At 43.7% G+C, this 16,783-nt stretch overlaps 1 protein-coding gene across 1 annotated transcript in view; it reads left to right on the plus strand.

Moving 5' to 3' along the window:
* Positions 1-16,179, plus strand: part of T265_12528 (hypothetical protein) — a gene marked incomplete at both ends in the record, with an annotated part of 30,616 nt that extends 14,437 nt beyond the window's left edge. The window contains 14 exons of the mRNA XM_009164164.1: positions 94-482; positions 1,496-1,702; positions 1,781-2,026; positions 3,152-3,334; positions 5,374-5,484; positions 6,961-7,046; positions 7,121-7,236; positions 7,945-8,100; positions 8,868-9,109; positions 11,025-11,289; positions 11,859-11,930; positions 14,343-14,438; positions 14,574-14,801; positions 15,575-16,179. Coding sequence (XP_009162428.1) covers positions 94-482; positions 1,496-1,702; positions 1,781-2,026; positions 3,152-3,334; positions 5,374-5,484; positions 6,961-7,046; positions 7,121-7,236; positions 7,945-8,100; positions 8,868-9,109; positions 11,025-11,289; positions 11,859-11,930; positions 14,343-14,438; positions 14,574-14,801; positions 15,575-15,820 — 2,643 coding nt within the window. The remainder of the gene's footprint in view (positions 1-93; positions 483-1,495; positions 1,703-1,780; positions 2,027-3,151; positions 3,335-5,373; positions 5,485-6,960; positions 7,047-7,120; positions 7,237-7,944; positions 8,101-8,867; positions 9,110-11,024; positions 11,290-11,858; positions 11,931-14,342; positions 14,439-14,573; positions 14,802-15,574) is intronic.
* Between the last annotated feature and the right edge of the window lie 604 nt (positions 16,180-16,783).

Consider the following 16,783-nt stretch of genomic DNA (forward strand, 5'->3'; position numbering starts at 1 on the left):
ATCTCCTAATGCTGCTTGACCGCTATGGTCCTACGTACACCTGTGAAGATTCGCTTAATGAAAACAATTCTTCCCTACTTTTGCCTACTCTAGGTGTTACTCTATCTCCTAATGCTGCTTGACCGCTATGGTCCTACGTACACTTCGGCGCTTCCAGAGCTTATATCTACCGCCAGTACCGGGTGGCTTGTGTATCTGCAGGATGATTCCATCACACCGGACAACAGAAAGCCCCATCCCGGCTTCGTCTTTCCTCAAGCAGACAGTTTTCGTGGGTTGTTGCAAACTAGGAACCGCCTAGTCACTCACCTTTGGAGACTGATCTGCTCACTGTTGAACGGGAACGTATCTGATCCAGCCTCGTGGATGCCACCAATACCTCAACCAACAAAACAGTTACGGTCCTGTCAACTGTGTCCCGTTCAGATGGCTTGTAGCTTGCTAGACGCCTCTTGTGCTCCTGTACCCAATGGAACTAAGTGGTATGCGCGTTACTTCTTTCATGTGTGACTGTTGATTACATCGAAGCATAAAACTGGAACACGTCAGCGTGAAGTTAAAAGTAATGGGTTGTTTATGTGTAGCACAGTCTTCCAAGCGACTGCTTCTCAGTCCTTAATCTAGTGGTCTAAAATAGTGTCCGTCTGCCTACCGTCTCGTCGGCGACCGTTTCGACACATCCTGGTAACTGTGATTATTGGGTCACAATCTTCAAGTGCTAACAACATACAGTTTCCGATCAGTTATTTACCGTTTACTGTCTCCGTTTCATTCATGACGTAATGGCTTATTATTTGTAGTCTTGCTCAAATACCAGGCCCATCTTCAAACACCATAACAATTGTTTAGATCGACATTGATCGTAGCACCGAATAATTGAAAAAGTTGCATGTCTTTTGGAACTTTGTATTTCGGTACAAAAGGTGAGATTATTTCAGCAGTTCTTCTTTTATGGGCTACAGCAATTACGCACATTTGCGTTTTCATGTCTACCTCGTCCAAGTCAGAAGCCATTGTGTTATCGTTCTTCAAGTCGATTCCCTTAAACATATACATTCCAGAATCTTGCATGCTGTTCACTTTCGGATGAAGGCTGATTGCTAACAAATATGATAACATCTGGAAGCTGACTTTCTTAGCATGCTATTAAGCCACAGATATACTGGGCCAGTCTGATGGGCTGGCACTTTTGAGATGGAGTCAATCAGTCCAACCCCACAAGTTGATTCTCCGGTAACCATGCTTTTTAGATTGATTTAAAGTTTCTTGATGGTTAGGCTAGTTTATAATGATTTTCTCGGAATCCCTCCTTGGTTTGTTGGTGTGAGTGCCGCCCTACCACCTCAAAAAAGGGTTTGGATTTTTGGTGGCATGTCCAAACCAATAATTATACATTCTGGTTTGTAGGTCGCATGTGTAGGTTGATAAAAACCAAACTACACTTTTTAAAGTTCATTCACTATGTTTCTTCTGTTGTTTTCCTCATTTCACACAGTCGTACTGTTCTGGATGAAGTAGACTTACACTCGGTTCCTCAGCTTCTCAGCAGTAAACGGGCGCATTTAAATCCTTCCCATTTGAGTTTCTTCATGCGATGGTGTACACTACTCCTACTTGAATACGCCTATTCTGACCGTTTGGATGCAGTGATCGGTCGAATTGTGTCTTCTAAAACCTCATCGGTCAAGACCGCACCAGACGTGTGAGTCTCAGCTTTCGAGTTGCCTTGCGTTTATTCCTTGATGTTGGTTGATTGTCCGTTTTCAATGCCTTTTCTTAGAGCCGTTATATCTACCTCTCATTGTTTCGATGGTATAAGTCATTTGGCCGAAAAACGATGTTTACCACTCCGTTCTGCGGTCCTGATAAACAGCTATCATTTGGTACACAATGAAATCGACTCCTACTTTGACATTTTTATTTCATCTGTTCACAGTGGTGTCCGTCGATTGAAGGTTTGTTCCGCGTTCCCTGTATCGGGCCATTGGAAGACTGTGTTAATTCCCGAACGAAGAACCTCTCAAATGTAGGTTTTTATCTATTGTTTCCTGGGTGGCCTAGATGCTACGGCATAACACAGAAAGTGTTCCGACAGGATAGGATTCCAAATGTGCCCTAATGTGAAATCAATTTTTCCAGTTTTGGGAATGTTCAACCTTCTGTGTGAAACCCGCATTTTTACACTTCTCTTTTGGAACATCTCAAGATTCATATATTAACAGTTCATGAAAAAAACACTGGGTTCAAGTAGAACATAAGGTTGACGAAAACTGTCGTGGGCTTCCAAGAGTTTTCAACAAACTTGTGAGTAGTTTCCTTTATGAAAAAACTGGGTTGTTGTGACACAAGGATACACAGCGATTCTCCAAACAAGACCTCAAAGAAACACCAGATACCCTCTCTCCCTAGGGCGGTAATTTGTCGTTTCTTACCCATATTACAAGGAAAATGGGTGTATCGTCACTGTCTACAAACATGCCCTAAGCGCAACTATGTATCACGTCTTTATTGTGACTGGCAACAGGTTTGTAACTTAGAATCTCAAATTCATGCTTTCCTGCTGCACTACAACATTCGGTACTACTCATCTTAAAAGTGGAGCAGCTTTGAGGACTTCACCTTGCCAACGGATTACTAACATACTTGTTGGATAATGAGGAGGCACATAATAATAAAAAGAACGAAAATAACAAAGGAACTTCAGGACAAAGGTGTCTTCCGCGTCATTCCCTCCAATATGTCATGTCTTTTGCATTTGTGTGCCCAACTTGGTCTCTGGATTTCCTTAGTTGCTCGGTGTCATTTTGCATGAAGTAGCTGGACCAGTCCTACGCATAACCTAGTACTTATGCTAGAAGTGGCTACATCTCGTGCTGTTCCGTGGTAACATGTCGATCTCTATTTGTGCCATATTTTTTGCCCTATTCGTCGGATGATGTATAACGTATGATAAGTCCCATATTTCTTCAACCAGTGAGTTATCATCGGTAGCCGAGTCTCCAATTTTGGTTCCAGTAATGAATTTCTTCACATTTGGCCAATGTCACTTGCCATCATCTTTCGAACCGTTGAGGTTATGTGGGTTCCCATGAAACAAAACGCCAACGGTGGTTGTTACGGCGTATCTTCACCCTGCCTCATTGCTTTGCAGATCTGAAGTGTGCATGGGAGTCGGCGAATTTGTGATCGTAAGCAGCGATGACAGTCGCCACGTTGGTTTGACGCTTGGGACTATCGTGCCTTTTACCCATGAAGTTGTGCAACAACTCGACAATCGGGCACCTGTTGTTTCATCCATTTCACGGACTAACTGTATTGTACTTCAAACTGATCGGTAAGTCCACGTACGATTTGTCCAAATCTCACGCAAGAGGTGCGTGTTTTTCCGACTACAGAACAGACTAATACTTGTGAAATCTTTGTATTTGATCTTCAAGTGAAATAATCAAAATATTTTTCGAGGAATATGCCATTTGTAATGCTTTCAGAGGCGGGAAATCTCGTTCCTTGATGCCATTCTTGGTATGTTGATTGTTCTAGCCAGATCTGGCACCATTTCCACCCGTGTACCTTCCACTAGTCACACCGCAGCCAAAGTGTCGTTACAGGTGCGTGGTTGGTTTCCAGTCATGCTGTCTCTTTATCTTCGATCACCGTTTAGTCATCCGATTGTGCATTTTAGATGCAGTGATTCTCCAGAAGCATCCGTAACTCTACTTGACGTTCTCGTACCGAACGAACAATCTGGATGTGTTCGGAACTACAAAGTTCGGCCATTGAGCTATCCCTACAAAACATTCATCTGTGTGTGTATCCCTTATGCTCGTATTCCTAACCGGCGACTGAAGCCATGCTGTCCAGCAAGTGTAAACGATAGATTCTTTTCGAATTATCATGCATGTTAGAAAGAGGAACAGCTTGCATACTTAAGCAGGGACTTCTCTCTCGTACACTAGAGTTAACCTTAGCTTTTTAACGTTTTGCGTTTTTGAAACCGTACAGAACATCTCCGTAACAGTAAGTCTCCTGGTAATTAAAATTGTCATTGAAGCTGTTGGCAATTGGATGACCGCAAAAGCGTATTTTACGCTCAATACAGGCATCATTAACCTTCGCAATGCTTTTACGTTATGTATTTACTCCTTTTTTGACTCCTTTGTGGTTTTGTCATTTCGAATAAACCATTAGTATCTATATGCTAAGTTATTCACAGTGACAGTTGCTCAGTTGCGCCAAAAGCCACGTGCAACACTCATGTCACGCCATCCAGTTTGTCTGACTGGATTACTATCACTGAGCTTCATTGTGGCCAGCTCCAACCCAGGCCGGTACGTGTGAAAAGTTTTCTGCTGCGCACTGTTCTCTATGAACCGATAACCACCTCAGCTAAACAAACTTCCCAATCCTACCAAAAAAACTTTTTAAGTCGTTATTCCTGAAACAAAATGCGTACCGCTTATCAGGGCGGGACCAACAGCCTATCTGGAAACACACATGCGGTTTTGGAACCTTGAAGGTCGAATCGAAATCCACGACCGTATTCACTTGATCACCCAAGCATAAAGGAAAATTCTCTCAAAAGGTTTCTCGAATTCCTCTGGAATCCTAGTGAACGTGTTGCTTACTCCACTTTTCTATCGGAAAAATTCAGTTCGCTTGTGTTTGGCTGACATGCCACCAAGCCTTATTCAGATGTTCGGAGATTTCTTCGTCAGATTTACACCACAGTGAAATTCGAAAGCAGCCTGTTGTCGTTTTTCTTCATATCAGCAAAAATGGGATCATTTATTTTCTGCCATTGTATAACCGAGCATAACAGTGAACACTATAGATGATTACGTCTGTTGGGAAAACTGTTAATTGTTATACTCCAAAGAAAGTTAAGTCATGTGCTCGAACAGGAGAACATTGTTTAGAAGATCCCAAAGTGGAATTATCGCACTTCACAACTTATCAGAAAACCTGTGATATTTATACAGATCCTTTATCGTGTGTTAACTACTACCCCTTCCAATCGAATAGACTAATCCGCAGCAGAAAATTCGTATCTCGGATTATGTTAGGGTTTGTGCATCAGGTTCACCCAGAATTGCCTCAATTCACTGCATCATCGCCTCAAGTGATCATATGCGTTATACAGTTATCACCCCTAATGATGCACCTGTATAATACTACAGCGTTAGCATGTAATACACTTGTGAGGAATAAGTTTTCCTACTACCTGTTCTTCCAAACGTGCTTGGTTTCTCACTGTCAAAATAGAGGAGAAATACTTAGGTTTTTTCAGCTTTTTTATTCTTTCATTTCCTTATCGCGGCCGGCACGTAACTTTTCAGCATATTTTATTTTCACATCATTTTCTCGCTTTCAAAGTGCGCTTCCCACATGGGTTGACCTATTCCGCTTGGATCGCTACGTTTCGTCCAAGGCAGTTCAGCTGAACTTGTCAAACATGGTCGGTCTAATGCAACGCACCTCCACTGGGTAGGTAATTGCTAGTGTCATCTTCGTGGTTGTGTGTAACGAGTTCTACGTCGAAGTGGGATGGCCGTGTTTGAATATATTCTTGAACGTTTGTCTCAATAATGTAACTGGGCACATTTAACCATCCCTGGCATGTGTATGTGCTGCGGTTTTGACGGTATGTGGTACTATGTGGTATGTTACACTCTTTGAGAAGCTTTGATGAATCGTCCGGCGCAATTGAAAGTACCATCTTTTTCTCGATCAGCGTCACTGAAGCAGCCAACTGGATGAACTAAGGTTCTGTATTAGACGGTCTTGACACTATATATATATATATATATATATATATATATATATATATATATCACCCGTCTTATCGTGCCAGTAGCTCACAGTAGCTGCCTCCGGGAGTATAGTACTGGACACAGGCGGTACGCTGATTTACAGGCTGGCTAAGCCAGGTGAAGGAAGAGTCCCATTGCAGCGAATGGGCCCGTGGAGTTGTAGCATAACATGCAAAGACAGCATAACATGACTTGGAAGAAGAAAACAACCCCCGATATCCGTCGGCCGGGACAATTTTCGAAGGGTACGTGGACCCTTGCCGGTACCATGCAACCTGATATCATACAAACCTTCAACATGTCAGCCTCTTGCCTAACTCTACGGAAAAAACTGAGGATTTTGCAGATCAATGAATCAAAGTCCAGTATTCATCTTCACGTTGGGTTTTTGGCATTTTGGACACTACCGGGTTTATAAAATTCTCGTTTGGATCGCACTGTGTGTCGTTCTTTCAGTCCGTGCATGTGACAGCTTTTCTCCAGTGACTCATTTTTTGGTCTCTTCGTGCGCTTCGTGCTACATTCGAAGTTATGCTTGTTTTTTCTACGAACAATGCAACGAAAAGACGAGTTCTGTGTTGTTTAAGCAGATCAGAGGAACCAAGTGTTTTCAACACCTTATAGAATGACCGATTTTCCTCTGTAGATAATGCTTCCATGTTTTGTTCGTTCTTATTGCCCTGTAAGTTGGAAATGCTTCGTTTCCCCTGATTCGGGCTGATTCTCGGGTACACAGTAGTTGTTTTTGACGCTCAGTTTTTGACAATACAATTGGTGATCCTGCAGGGGAAAATAGCCACCATTAAATTCGGTTTTTGGAGTTATTCCCTGCATACATTCCAGTGGCAGGGAATTTTTAATGACAATTATGGTAGGCTGCAGTCCCCTCGAGAAACTCTAACATCCAGATAGCTGTTTATCGAGGTATCAGGCTTGTGTAGAACAAGATCTGTTTTCTTAATGATCGGACAATAATTTGCATCTTCTATGCTATTTTGTGCTCTCCCCACCAGTGACTATTTGCGGTCGTTGATCATTGATGGAGCAAAGCCGAGCTTTACTGCCACCCTCTCCAAACATGTAGTGACCGGCAGTAAGTCATCCGTTACTATATTAGTCACCTCTTGGTTCCAGTACGCGGAATTCTAAGGCATTTGAATACGTGTCAAAAGACGGCAGTTCTACGTGTTCTAATGGCCAACCACTATGTTCTCATCAAAGGCTATCCGGGTACTGGTAAGTATTGTCTTTTCTACTTGGGTACGGAGCTTCTGCCGAACAAATGTTACAACCTTTTGTTATCCTTCCAGGGAAAACGGAAACTTTGGCGTCGCTGTTACGTGTGCTGATACGGCTGGGACAAAAGGTGTTAGTTGTTGCCCATACTCACTCAGCCGTGGATAATCTGTTGGTGCGACTGATTAAGGTTGGTTTGCATCATAACTTCGGTCTGCGCTGGTTTTCATCATATTTTACTATTTCGGATCACAAAACTTGAACAGACTTGTTCGTTGTCGGACAACTTGCGGTTTTTATACCCTGGACCGTCGCAAATGAGTCCGGTGAGAATCTGCTCGTAGAGTGCTCTATTCAACGCTTAGTCTACCGTTACAAGTGGCTTCAGTAGTTTGGGATCACTTAATAATAATTATTATTAAATAAATGATCTTTCGGTGCTTACCTGCCATACCACCGAAGGAAGCACGAGGGCTGGGGTACTGCCAGGTTACCCAAACCTAGACAGGAAAAGTCGAGATGCGGAGGTCAGGTTCGAATCGGTAAATTCGCGCTCTAGCCACCGAGCCATCTCACTTATTTCATCACAGGCCTTATCTTGTGAGCCGTTTGCAAGCATTTCAAATAAAGTAGCTGATTTCTCATTCTCAGCAAAAGCTGTCATATATTTTTCTTCCTCATGAGGATCATGAAATGCTACGCAATACGTTCACTAGACTGGACATACGTTCAAACACTTTGAGATCAAGACTTCTCTATAATCGCATCGGTACCCTTTTAGTCTCCTGTCGTGGCATGTCGGGAACAATCCTGTGGCGTCTTGACAACTCATTCAAAACTTGCTCTGTTTGGTTAAATCGTTGCAAATTTGTCATTAGCATTTGTTTCTATTCTACAGAGTGGTGAACAAAAGATACTTCGTCTCGGACCAACTGACAGAGTTAATCCGGAACTATTGGCTTGTACTTTTGAACATATGCTGCATCAACAGATCAAAAGTGCTGGTTCAACAACGGACCCGATTGCCTTTGTTCGTCAGTGTTTAGAGGATTCTGTAAGTCACACCGTTTTTCATCCGTTCGGAAATCCTTTTTAAGCCATACATTCATGGTGTTCCTAAGCTCTGGTCCAATATTCGTTTGCCCGCTGTTGCTTTTTACAGTTCAAATCCTTGCTTTTCTTTGGCATCCAAAACAAAAATTTTTTGCGTACCTCTCACTTTCGATGTGAGTCACTGATTGGAGTTCATATGTCTGTGGTCTAGCCCGTAATCCCCACCCCCTATTGCTTTCCTCTCATTGTTGAACTTTGGTGAAATAGGACTTTCCTCGGTGGAGAAAGCCACAATCTCCACTGATTCGCTCTCACTGAACTCTTCTGTTTGTCACCCTTGCATGTCCAAGTAACTGTTTTACTCAGTCCTTTTATCGAGGTTTTCTGTTGCGAAACTCACCGGCTCCTCATACTTCGTGTGCAGATTGAATTTTACTGTGAACCATTCTTAGGGAATCCCAACTCCATAACTTTCTCCCCATCTAGCCGTCCTCTGCTTCCTTGAGCCTTCTGTAAAATAACGGTTTAGCGGGTATTTGGCATCCTGGCTGCCTTCATTCAATGTCTCCCTGTATTTTCGATATTCTGAGCGTGGAATCTTCTGACTTACGAATCACCAATTTCCATAAATTCATGGTTCCGCGTATAGTATGAAAAACAGAATAACTTCCCACAATCTTAGTTAACTCTTCTTGGGGGATTGAATTGTCTTTTATGCCACGGTGAACTGTTTGTCCAACCCCGCTTCATGTCGCTTCTTCAATACAGGCCGTTGTGGGTTGCACAGCACTCGCTGCTAGTGGAGGGTCTGGAGCCCAGCATCCGGCGTTGTGTCGAACTCGATTCGATCTCATCTTGGTGGACGAAGCTAGTCAATTACTGCTCCCCACTTCCATTGGTGCTTTACTTTGCCTTCGTTCGATGGACGAATCAACAGATCGTCGAAGCCGTTTTGTTCTGGTTGGAGACCCACATCAGTTACCACCTTTGGTACAAAGCAACGAAGCGCGGTATGTACATCTCTCCACCTCAATCCGTCGTTAGGGTATTTTTTGTTTAATTATGAAGCTGGAGAATGAGGTCTTACTGTTTTACTTGATTTTCGTCGGAACAGTGCTTTAACTAAGGTCATTTCGGTCTTACGCTCCGGGCAGAACTGCTCTCATCAGCAGTTTACCCACGTACGTTTTCTGCCCTTTACGAATAGACAGTCTGTAAGTTCCGCGGTGATTAGTTACCCTTTCCAGTGGCTCAGGGGAAGAATGATCTCATACGGTGAGTTGAACTTTCATCTAAGAACTCTTGGGGAACCAGTCGGTACTTAACCACGTGACGTTTCTGTGACTGAAGGATGAGCAGCGCTGTGTCCTGTCTGAGTGAGAGCTAATCACACCGCTGTTCAACCGCTCGTCGCCGTATGGTTAAATGTTCAATCACCGACCGGAAAGTCGTGGGTTAGAAACTCCCTGAATTTCGCGAGATATTCACTGCTGATGATCCCTATTAAGGATGAAACAGCTTTACAGTGCTTCTCGGTCTTTTAGCATAAGTTGGCTTCACCGGCACGACGAAATGCCAGTTACCAAAACTCCTCACAATAGCACCAATCTACAATTACTTCGTTGGATGAAGTGGTGAACAATGAAATGATGATGGAGGCAGAGTTGACGTAAAAACCACAGATCAAGTGAGGTAACAGCGTTACCTGAAAATGTGATAAGATCAGCCTCAGCTCCACGGGAAGCCGAACAAGTGTCCTTTGCGTTGATATGCACCCGCCCCACCTTAACTCGGACCTGGGTGTGTGAAACCTGCACTTTCGGCAGGTTACCTGTTTGTGTGATCCGCTTTCCCCAATAGCTGACAGTTGGTCGTAGTATTTGGAAGGTGTATTTCGCATAGGAGGGTGGCGTGATGATGGAAAAAATTCTTACAGTTTTTTGCACGTTCCGGCTGGTGAATGTCTTGGGCGTGTTTCGGAGCGAGGGGTTTTTGGGTTTTTCTACGACTCGGAGACAAGTGTATTGAGAACGCAGAAGGTAGTGCCCATTTTAGTACCAAAACCCACGTCCTAACCACTTAATCGCCATCAATAACACGTAAGTCTCGTTAGCTATTGGGCACCAGAAACAAACGATTAAAATAGTAAGGAGATGGTAAGTGATTTAGACAACGGGTCAACAGTAGGTTGTCCGTAAGCTGAAAGCCTCTCCAGAGAAAATGGCACTGCTGATCGTTACTCAGTGCAGAATCAAGTTGGCAAGACCTACAATACTTGAAAAATGATTCGCGTTTGTAAGGTGAGCAACATAGCATATGTATCTCGCGTCAACGTAGCAATTTTCGCACTGGTACCGCAATCTATCTTCCGTCAGCTGGAGGTGCTCCATTGGCGCTCAATTACCAGCATCTTTTAAAGAGAACGCTATCAACGGCCCATATAACTAAGAAAGTTCTATTGTACACCATCGGTGTCCAGTAATGATGATCATAGATTTCCTTAGGTTCCAGTGCTACGCCACTCGTGTTCCCACGTGGCTGTTAAGTGTCAGTGTAGGATGCAATAAATCCCCCTGATGAGAGAAGATGTGTCGCGTCTATCGAGAGACACCTATGACTTATAAGGAACGCTACCGCAAATTTTTTTAAGGAATTGGCTTCTGTTCAGAAGGGTCTTAGATGGTACCGTATTCCTCTGTTCTCACTTGCCTATCGGGCGACTTGGAAGCTGCAGAATCTTGAGTCATTGTGAGGGCTGTTTTTTAGTTTTAGTATGGCCACTTAACTCCCTACATGTGTTGTATTCTTCATGGCTCCGCTTCTCGCAAAGCAATTAGCGCACCTATTAGCAGTCAGTTCCAGTTTGTGAAGTGTTTTCAACCTTGAGCTGTACATGAGGTGGGTCTTTATTTCGGCTTGTCTTAGGAAAGCTGGCTTGGATCGCAGTCTGTTCACTCATTTGCTGGCTATGAACGAACCGGAATCCGTTTCACCTGTTTCTCCAAAGTCCGGGTGTGTGGTTGCCTTAAATCTCCAATATCGAATGAACTCACCCATCCTTCGATTAGCGAATGAGCTATCCTACTCGAACGCAATGAAGGCTATTGATGCCTCTGTCGCAAACGGAACACTTGCAGACCGGTTGACCCTTTCTTTTGAACAAGTGGTTCGCGTTCCTGATACCAGTAAAGTAAGTTCCTATTTACCTTTTATGACGTACTCAACCTGGTGGATTCGTAACTACTTGATGTTGCACACCTGTCCTTTACTTTACTCATGCATGCTTAGGTGAAAGCCTGCTATCTCACAATGCGTGTTGTCGCGCTTTGGTTTACGAAATCCAGTAATATATCTGGCCGTTTAACTCCCAACTTCGAATAGTCAAATGCAGATCTGTTCCACTCTGGAGCGAACCCGTGACCAGTTTTTTGCACTTGAATGATCCTTCTCCCATATCAGTCTCAGCCAGAAACCGAAACTGTGGCACTCTTTTTCACGTAGACCACCTAGGTTAAGTTATATAATTTATTAAGACTGCGATACTTGTAGCGCTTGGTCGACTTCGGAGCTGCTTTGCTTCAGGCTTCCCCTATAGCCCCAATTGCCGTTTATACGGAAACCAGACGACTAGATTGGTAACAGGTATGCCATCAACGTGCTGTGGTGGGGGGTTGTGCTCAGTATAGGATAAAATTTGGTTGTCAGTTTTAGCAAAGCTATAGTGTTGTGAACCGTCTTTTTTCCCCTATTTTCTTCCAGATTCCGTTGTGGTTGACGCGTGCAGTGAGTGCTCAGTTGGAGGACGCTACGCTGTTCCTTGATACTTCCCAGGTAAATGCAGTTTGGTTTGGGTCGCGTATTTTGTTGGGTTCAGTTCTTGCTATGGAGTTAATTCTCATTCGAATCACTACTTGTTTCTACGTTCTATCACACCTATTAAATTTTGGACGCATTTGAATACCCATCTGCAGTTCCCGTGATCTTGTGTTGCTGGTATTATGTTTTCATCCTTTGAGCGATAATCCAAGGGGGACCGTTAAATGACTGACTAAATATACGCTAATCGGCATCCTTCTTTTCTTCATACCGGTTTTATTCCGAGTTCATTTATCTTACTGTTAGGCCTGTATACTTCCAATTATCAACCTCGATTTTCCTCATTTCCCGGCCCTTCATTCTGTCACTTTCCTGACTACTGCTCCCTCCTAAGTAAATGCCATGATTGCAGTGGAACAGTGGAACCGATTTGTTTGTTGTGAACTCCCTGTCAACCGCCACTACTCCAGTAAGTATGGAATTTCTTAGGCTGTTCACTGGCCCCATGTAGTTTTGAGACACTGTCATTTATGCGTTTATTCTAAGGTGACGTATACACAGTGGTGTGCGAGAAAACCAGAGTGAAACAACCACGGGTGAGGTGTGTACTTTCCCCCTAAGTCAGTGACCCACGACAGGAAGAGCTTAATATCCTGGTGAACACCAGCGTGCGGTGTACTTGCTGTTAGTCCAAAGGATAGAAACTGATATAGACGAGAGATACACTTGGAATCGGATGCTCTATTCTCATTCCAAATTGGAACAGTTCTAGACCTTCATCTTACGAAAGACTTTTGTGTAGAACCTCTGTGGAACTTCTCTACGGATGTACTTCCGAAACCAACTTATTCAGGTGGTGCTTCTTGGTGGCCTGTAAGTGCGGTTTGAAAAGTGCGCTGCCTAGTTGAAGCCAGTAATAAGTTTTTAGGGAACTTATGCGAACCACATCATTACTTTATGGTGGTGGACGGTGTCTTGAAATCTTGCGTGACTGCCCGCATACATACCCAGTAAGTCTGACAATTAGTGGATAAGGTTTTATATGTTGGTGGATAGTGAACCAAAGACTCTACGCACCATACATACGTGCCATACATGTAATTTCTCATAACTCCTTATCTTACCGGCGTACTGCAGCTGTGGATGAGGACCATGGTAGGAATATGGATGTGGTACCAACGTTTCGCGGAGAACGCATTTTCGACGTGGTTGATCAGATTATATTATGTGCGCAGTTTTGCTGGATAGCGCAGATCATTCGATCTGAAACCCACCAACATGTAACGACTCAAATTTCAGGGGGGGGGGGTAAACTTCAACCTGATGTTTGCGTGGAAGACTCTTGAGGGTCTTTTTTTCTTTGGAGTCTTCACTGTTCTTCTTACCGATTGTCAAAAGTGTACGTTTGGATATGAAGTGTGTAGAACGTTTCCTGCAGTCATGCCTCCAAGCACGGAGTCTTGTTTTACTGTATGATTACTTGTCAAGTGGGTCTACACCTGTTGCTTAGCACCCTCCGTGGCCTGTAAGAATTAGTCCAGGCATTCCAAATACCACACCAACAATATCAGTGTCAAATAAGTCCACCTAGGCCTGAATGTGATGAAGGATCAAGGGCTTTCTCATTTGTCTTCCAGTTGGGTTTTGCAAAGATATCATGATCCGTCTTCGTGACAACTTCATTGATATTCAAATTTCGACCGCCCTTTCCCATTGTCCAGCTGTTATGGTAGAATAGTTACAGCTAACCTACTTTTCTGGAAATGACTTGCAACACATTCAAGCAGCCTGTTTGTGTGCAGTCGGTTCAATGGATAATCAAAGTCCAGCGCATAATTTTCGAATGACAGCAGACTTTCGGATTACCTTGGTGTTATTTTTTTGCTAGATCCTCACACTAGTCGGGTGGGAATAAAATATGGGAGAGGAACGGAGTGTGCCAAGTGACACCGAGCAGTTTCCAGATTACCAATCTGATGTACATTGTGGGACCTACTGTGGTATAGATAGGCCTTCTCATGTTGTTCCCCACTTTCATCTGATGTCTCCCTGCTGGATGTGGGCATAGATACCGCTGATCCGCCTGACCTTGAACACCAGGATGATTGCGTTCTTTAATACAAGATGGCCTAAATGCGCAGAAAGCATCACAGGTGTTGTCGGCGTGAAGCTGTCGCAGCAGTCCATTTTCAAGGCGCAAGTCACCAAAACTGTTCCAATTCGCCAGGGTACGCTAATTGTCCCACCACGGAGGGGTCCATTCTCTTCACCATTTATCCGTTTGGTTAAGCATCTGTATTTCCTCTTCTGAGCTGTTGCTTCCTTCCATCACCATACTGTCGTTCCTCACATCTCCGTTCAACTCCGATGGGTTTCGACTCAAAATTTACTACGGCTTTACCTCCTGTGTTCCTTGTTTTTTCTCAGTGGCATAGTCCTGAAGAGTACAAGGGCATGGATCTCAAGTTCAGCAATCCAACTGAAGCTAAGTTGGTCGTCTTTCTCCTGAATTCATTGATAATGGTATGCCTTTCTTTCTTTATCTGTACAGCCTTTCATGCTGATTGTTCTTCGGTGTTTGCCACAATGTTTGTATGTTAGGTCGTGCCACGCGGTATTTTGAAAACCGGTCTCATGTATCACCTTGTTTTCTTACAGCGTGGATTGCGTCCCGAAGACGTCGGTGTTATTTCTCCTCATCGAAGCCAAGTAGGACTATTGCGACGTCTGCTCACTGAAACTCCTATTTCTAATCCTGGGGACTCAGTCCTGTCAGACGTGGAAGTAAACACAGTCGATCAGTTTCAGGGTCGTGATAAACGAGCAGTGATTCTATCTCTCACAGTGTGTACACATGGTCGAGTACAAACAAGCACCTCTTCTGATGTAAGTGAATGCATCATTACCTGCTTTGCACCACGTTTCTGTTCGCAAAAGAATGTTGCAGTGGCGTCGCCTTTGAAACTGCGGTACTTTTTATCTACTTCGGCCTTTTACCGCCTGATTTTATCCTGCTTGCTTCCCCGCCTGATTTTTCTGTAAGCCACCTCCACAAAAGTTATTAGTTGCTAGAACGATCTTTGAGGAATCACTGTTTGAATACATTTTATTAACGTAAACAGCTTTGAAAGGATATCTTTCAGCTTGAAGTTTATAAATTTGTACTGAGTTTCACCTGCCGAAGATGATTCACGTACTCTTCAAGCAGTGATCAACTGGAGCCATGCGTAACAAATTCCTTCCACAGGAGGCTCTTATTATTACAGTTAATGGCTGTCTAGTCCTTGAGGAGTGTTGGTAGTTTAGATAGCACAGATGGTCGTTCGGTCGTTCGCTTAGCTAGACAAGTTGGTTGCGAACTTTTGATCATTAATCAAGGTGACGTCATCAGCTAATCTCTGTCATTGTTGGTCAGTAGCGCTTATATTGCCACTCGCACAACTACACAACGCTCATCTCCACACAGACGCACCGATGTTGTTACCTCGATTGGTGATGTAACATTTGCGAAGTTGCCTAACCCAGAGAATGAACTAACAACCAACTGTCTTGCCCTTTCATTCGTAGACGCTATAGAAACTCTAAAATGTTCCTTTTTGTCAAGAAAGACATGTATGCCATCGTCATGTAGTGTTGTTTTTCGTGTTTCTATCCTCTAGGGACCTGGCAAACATTCTCGGACTGCTCTTCTAGAGGACTCTGCCAGACTTACCGTCGCCCTAACGAGAGCGAAACACAAGCTGCTCATCATTGGGTGCTCGGGTTTGGAAAATGGGGCTTCAGTACCTTCGCCCACAAACAGTGGAACTTTGAGCAAACTGTTTACTCTGATGCATAACGTCAGTAGCTGGGAGGTTCTTGACCCGAAAGACCATTCCATTCTCGAGGATTTCAAGTTTTCATAGCCCTGAATCCCACTGACAGAAAATTTTATGCTGCTATTTATGTATATTTTTCCAAAAAGTTTTTTATGTATCCCAGATTAGATCGTTGCGTGATTTGATGTGTTCGTTCTTTTATTTTCTGAAACAAATGCCGTTTAATGTCGTTTTTATCATTATGGGTGCTCCTTTTCATTGTCAAACGAGTCAGCCCAGCGGTCTTCCGTATGGCGTTCCAAATGCAAGAGCCACCATCGTAAATTCGCGTACATCCAAGCCGTTTACGTTTTTCCTGTTCACTTCTTTCCCTGAGGTGTTGTTGCTGCTGTCGCGACATTCACCAGCTGCTGCTGCCTTTTTGTGTTTACAACGGCCTACTTACGGTTTTATCGCGTTTGTTATCCCGAACGTAATGGTGGAAGGATTTTTTTTAACTAACTATAGACTAAGCCACTATGGTCTCTCCACATGAAACATATAGTCAGATGTTCACTACATTGGCGTGGGACTTAGTCCACTCTAAATCCACAATCGGTCGAACAGAATTATGGACTGTCAGGTGCAAAGTCTAGCCTAGTCCCGGAGGTACATATCTTTAATCAATCATAGTCACGCGGAACTTAGTTGGTGCGGAAACGCATCGCTTGGTTGTCCGAAGTCGCCGCATGTTGATTGGCTCTTTCGTATTTTCATGCTATGTCCACTCATGGAGAAGGACTTATGCCCTTAGCGCTGGTTCAGTAGGACTACAAGTCACGGAATGACCGGAATGAAATATCGGCAAGCGCTCTACCTTGGGGTAAACTGAGCCACAAGCGCGGAACACTTCGCCACCGGTCTCTCCCACTCTAGTTGCATTTTGCCAACGATTAATCTACCATGGGAAACTTATTTTAATCTGTCCATTTCGTTTGTACCGCAGTTTTTCATCCGAAAGCGAGGTGAAATCTGGTCGTATAACTCCTGTGAAGTTTGAATCCGTGTTGA

The sequence above is a fragment of the Opisthorchis viverrini genome (assembly GCF_000715545.1).
Source record: "Opisthorchis viverrini unplaced genomic scaffold opera_v5_3, whole genome shotgun sequence".
Classification (NCBI taxonomy): Eukaryota; Metazoa; Platyhelminthes; class Trematoda; order Opisthorchiida; family Opisthorchiidae; genus Opisthorchis; species Opisthorchis viverrini.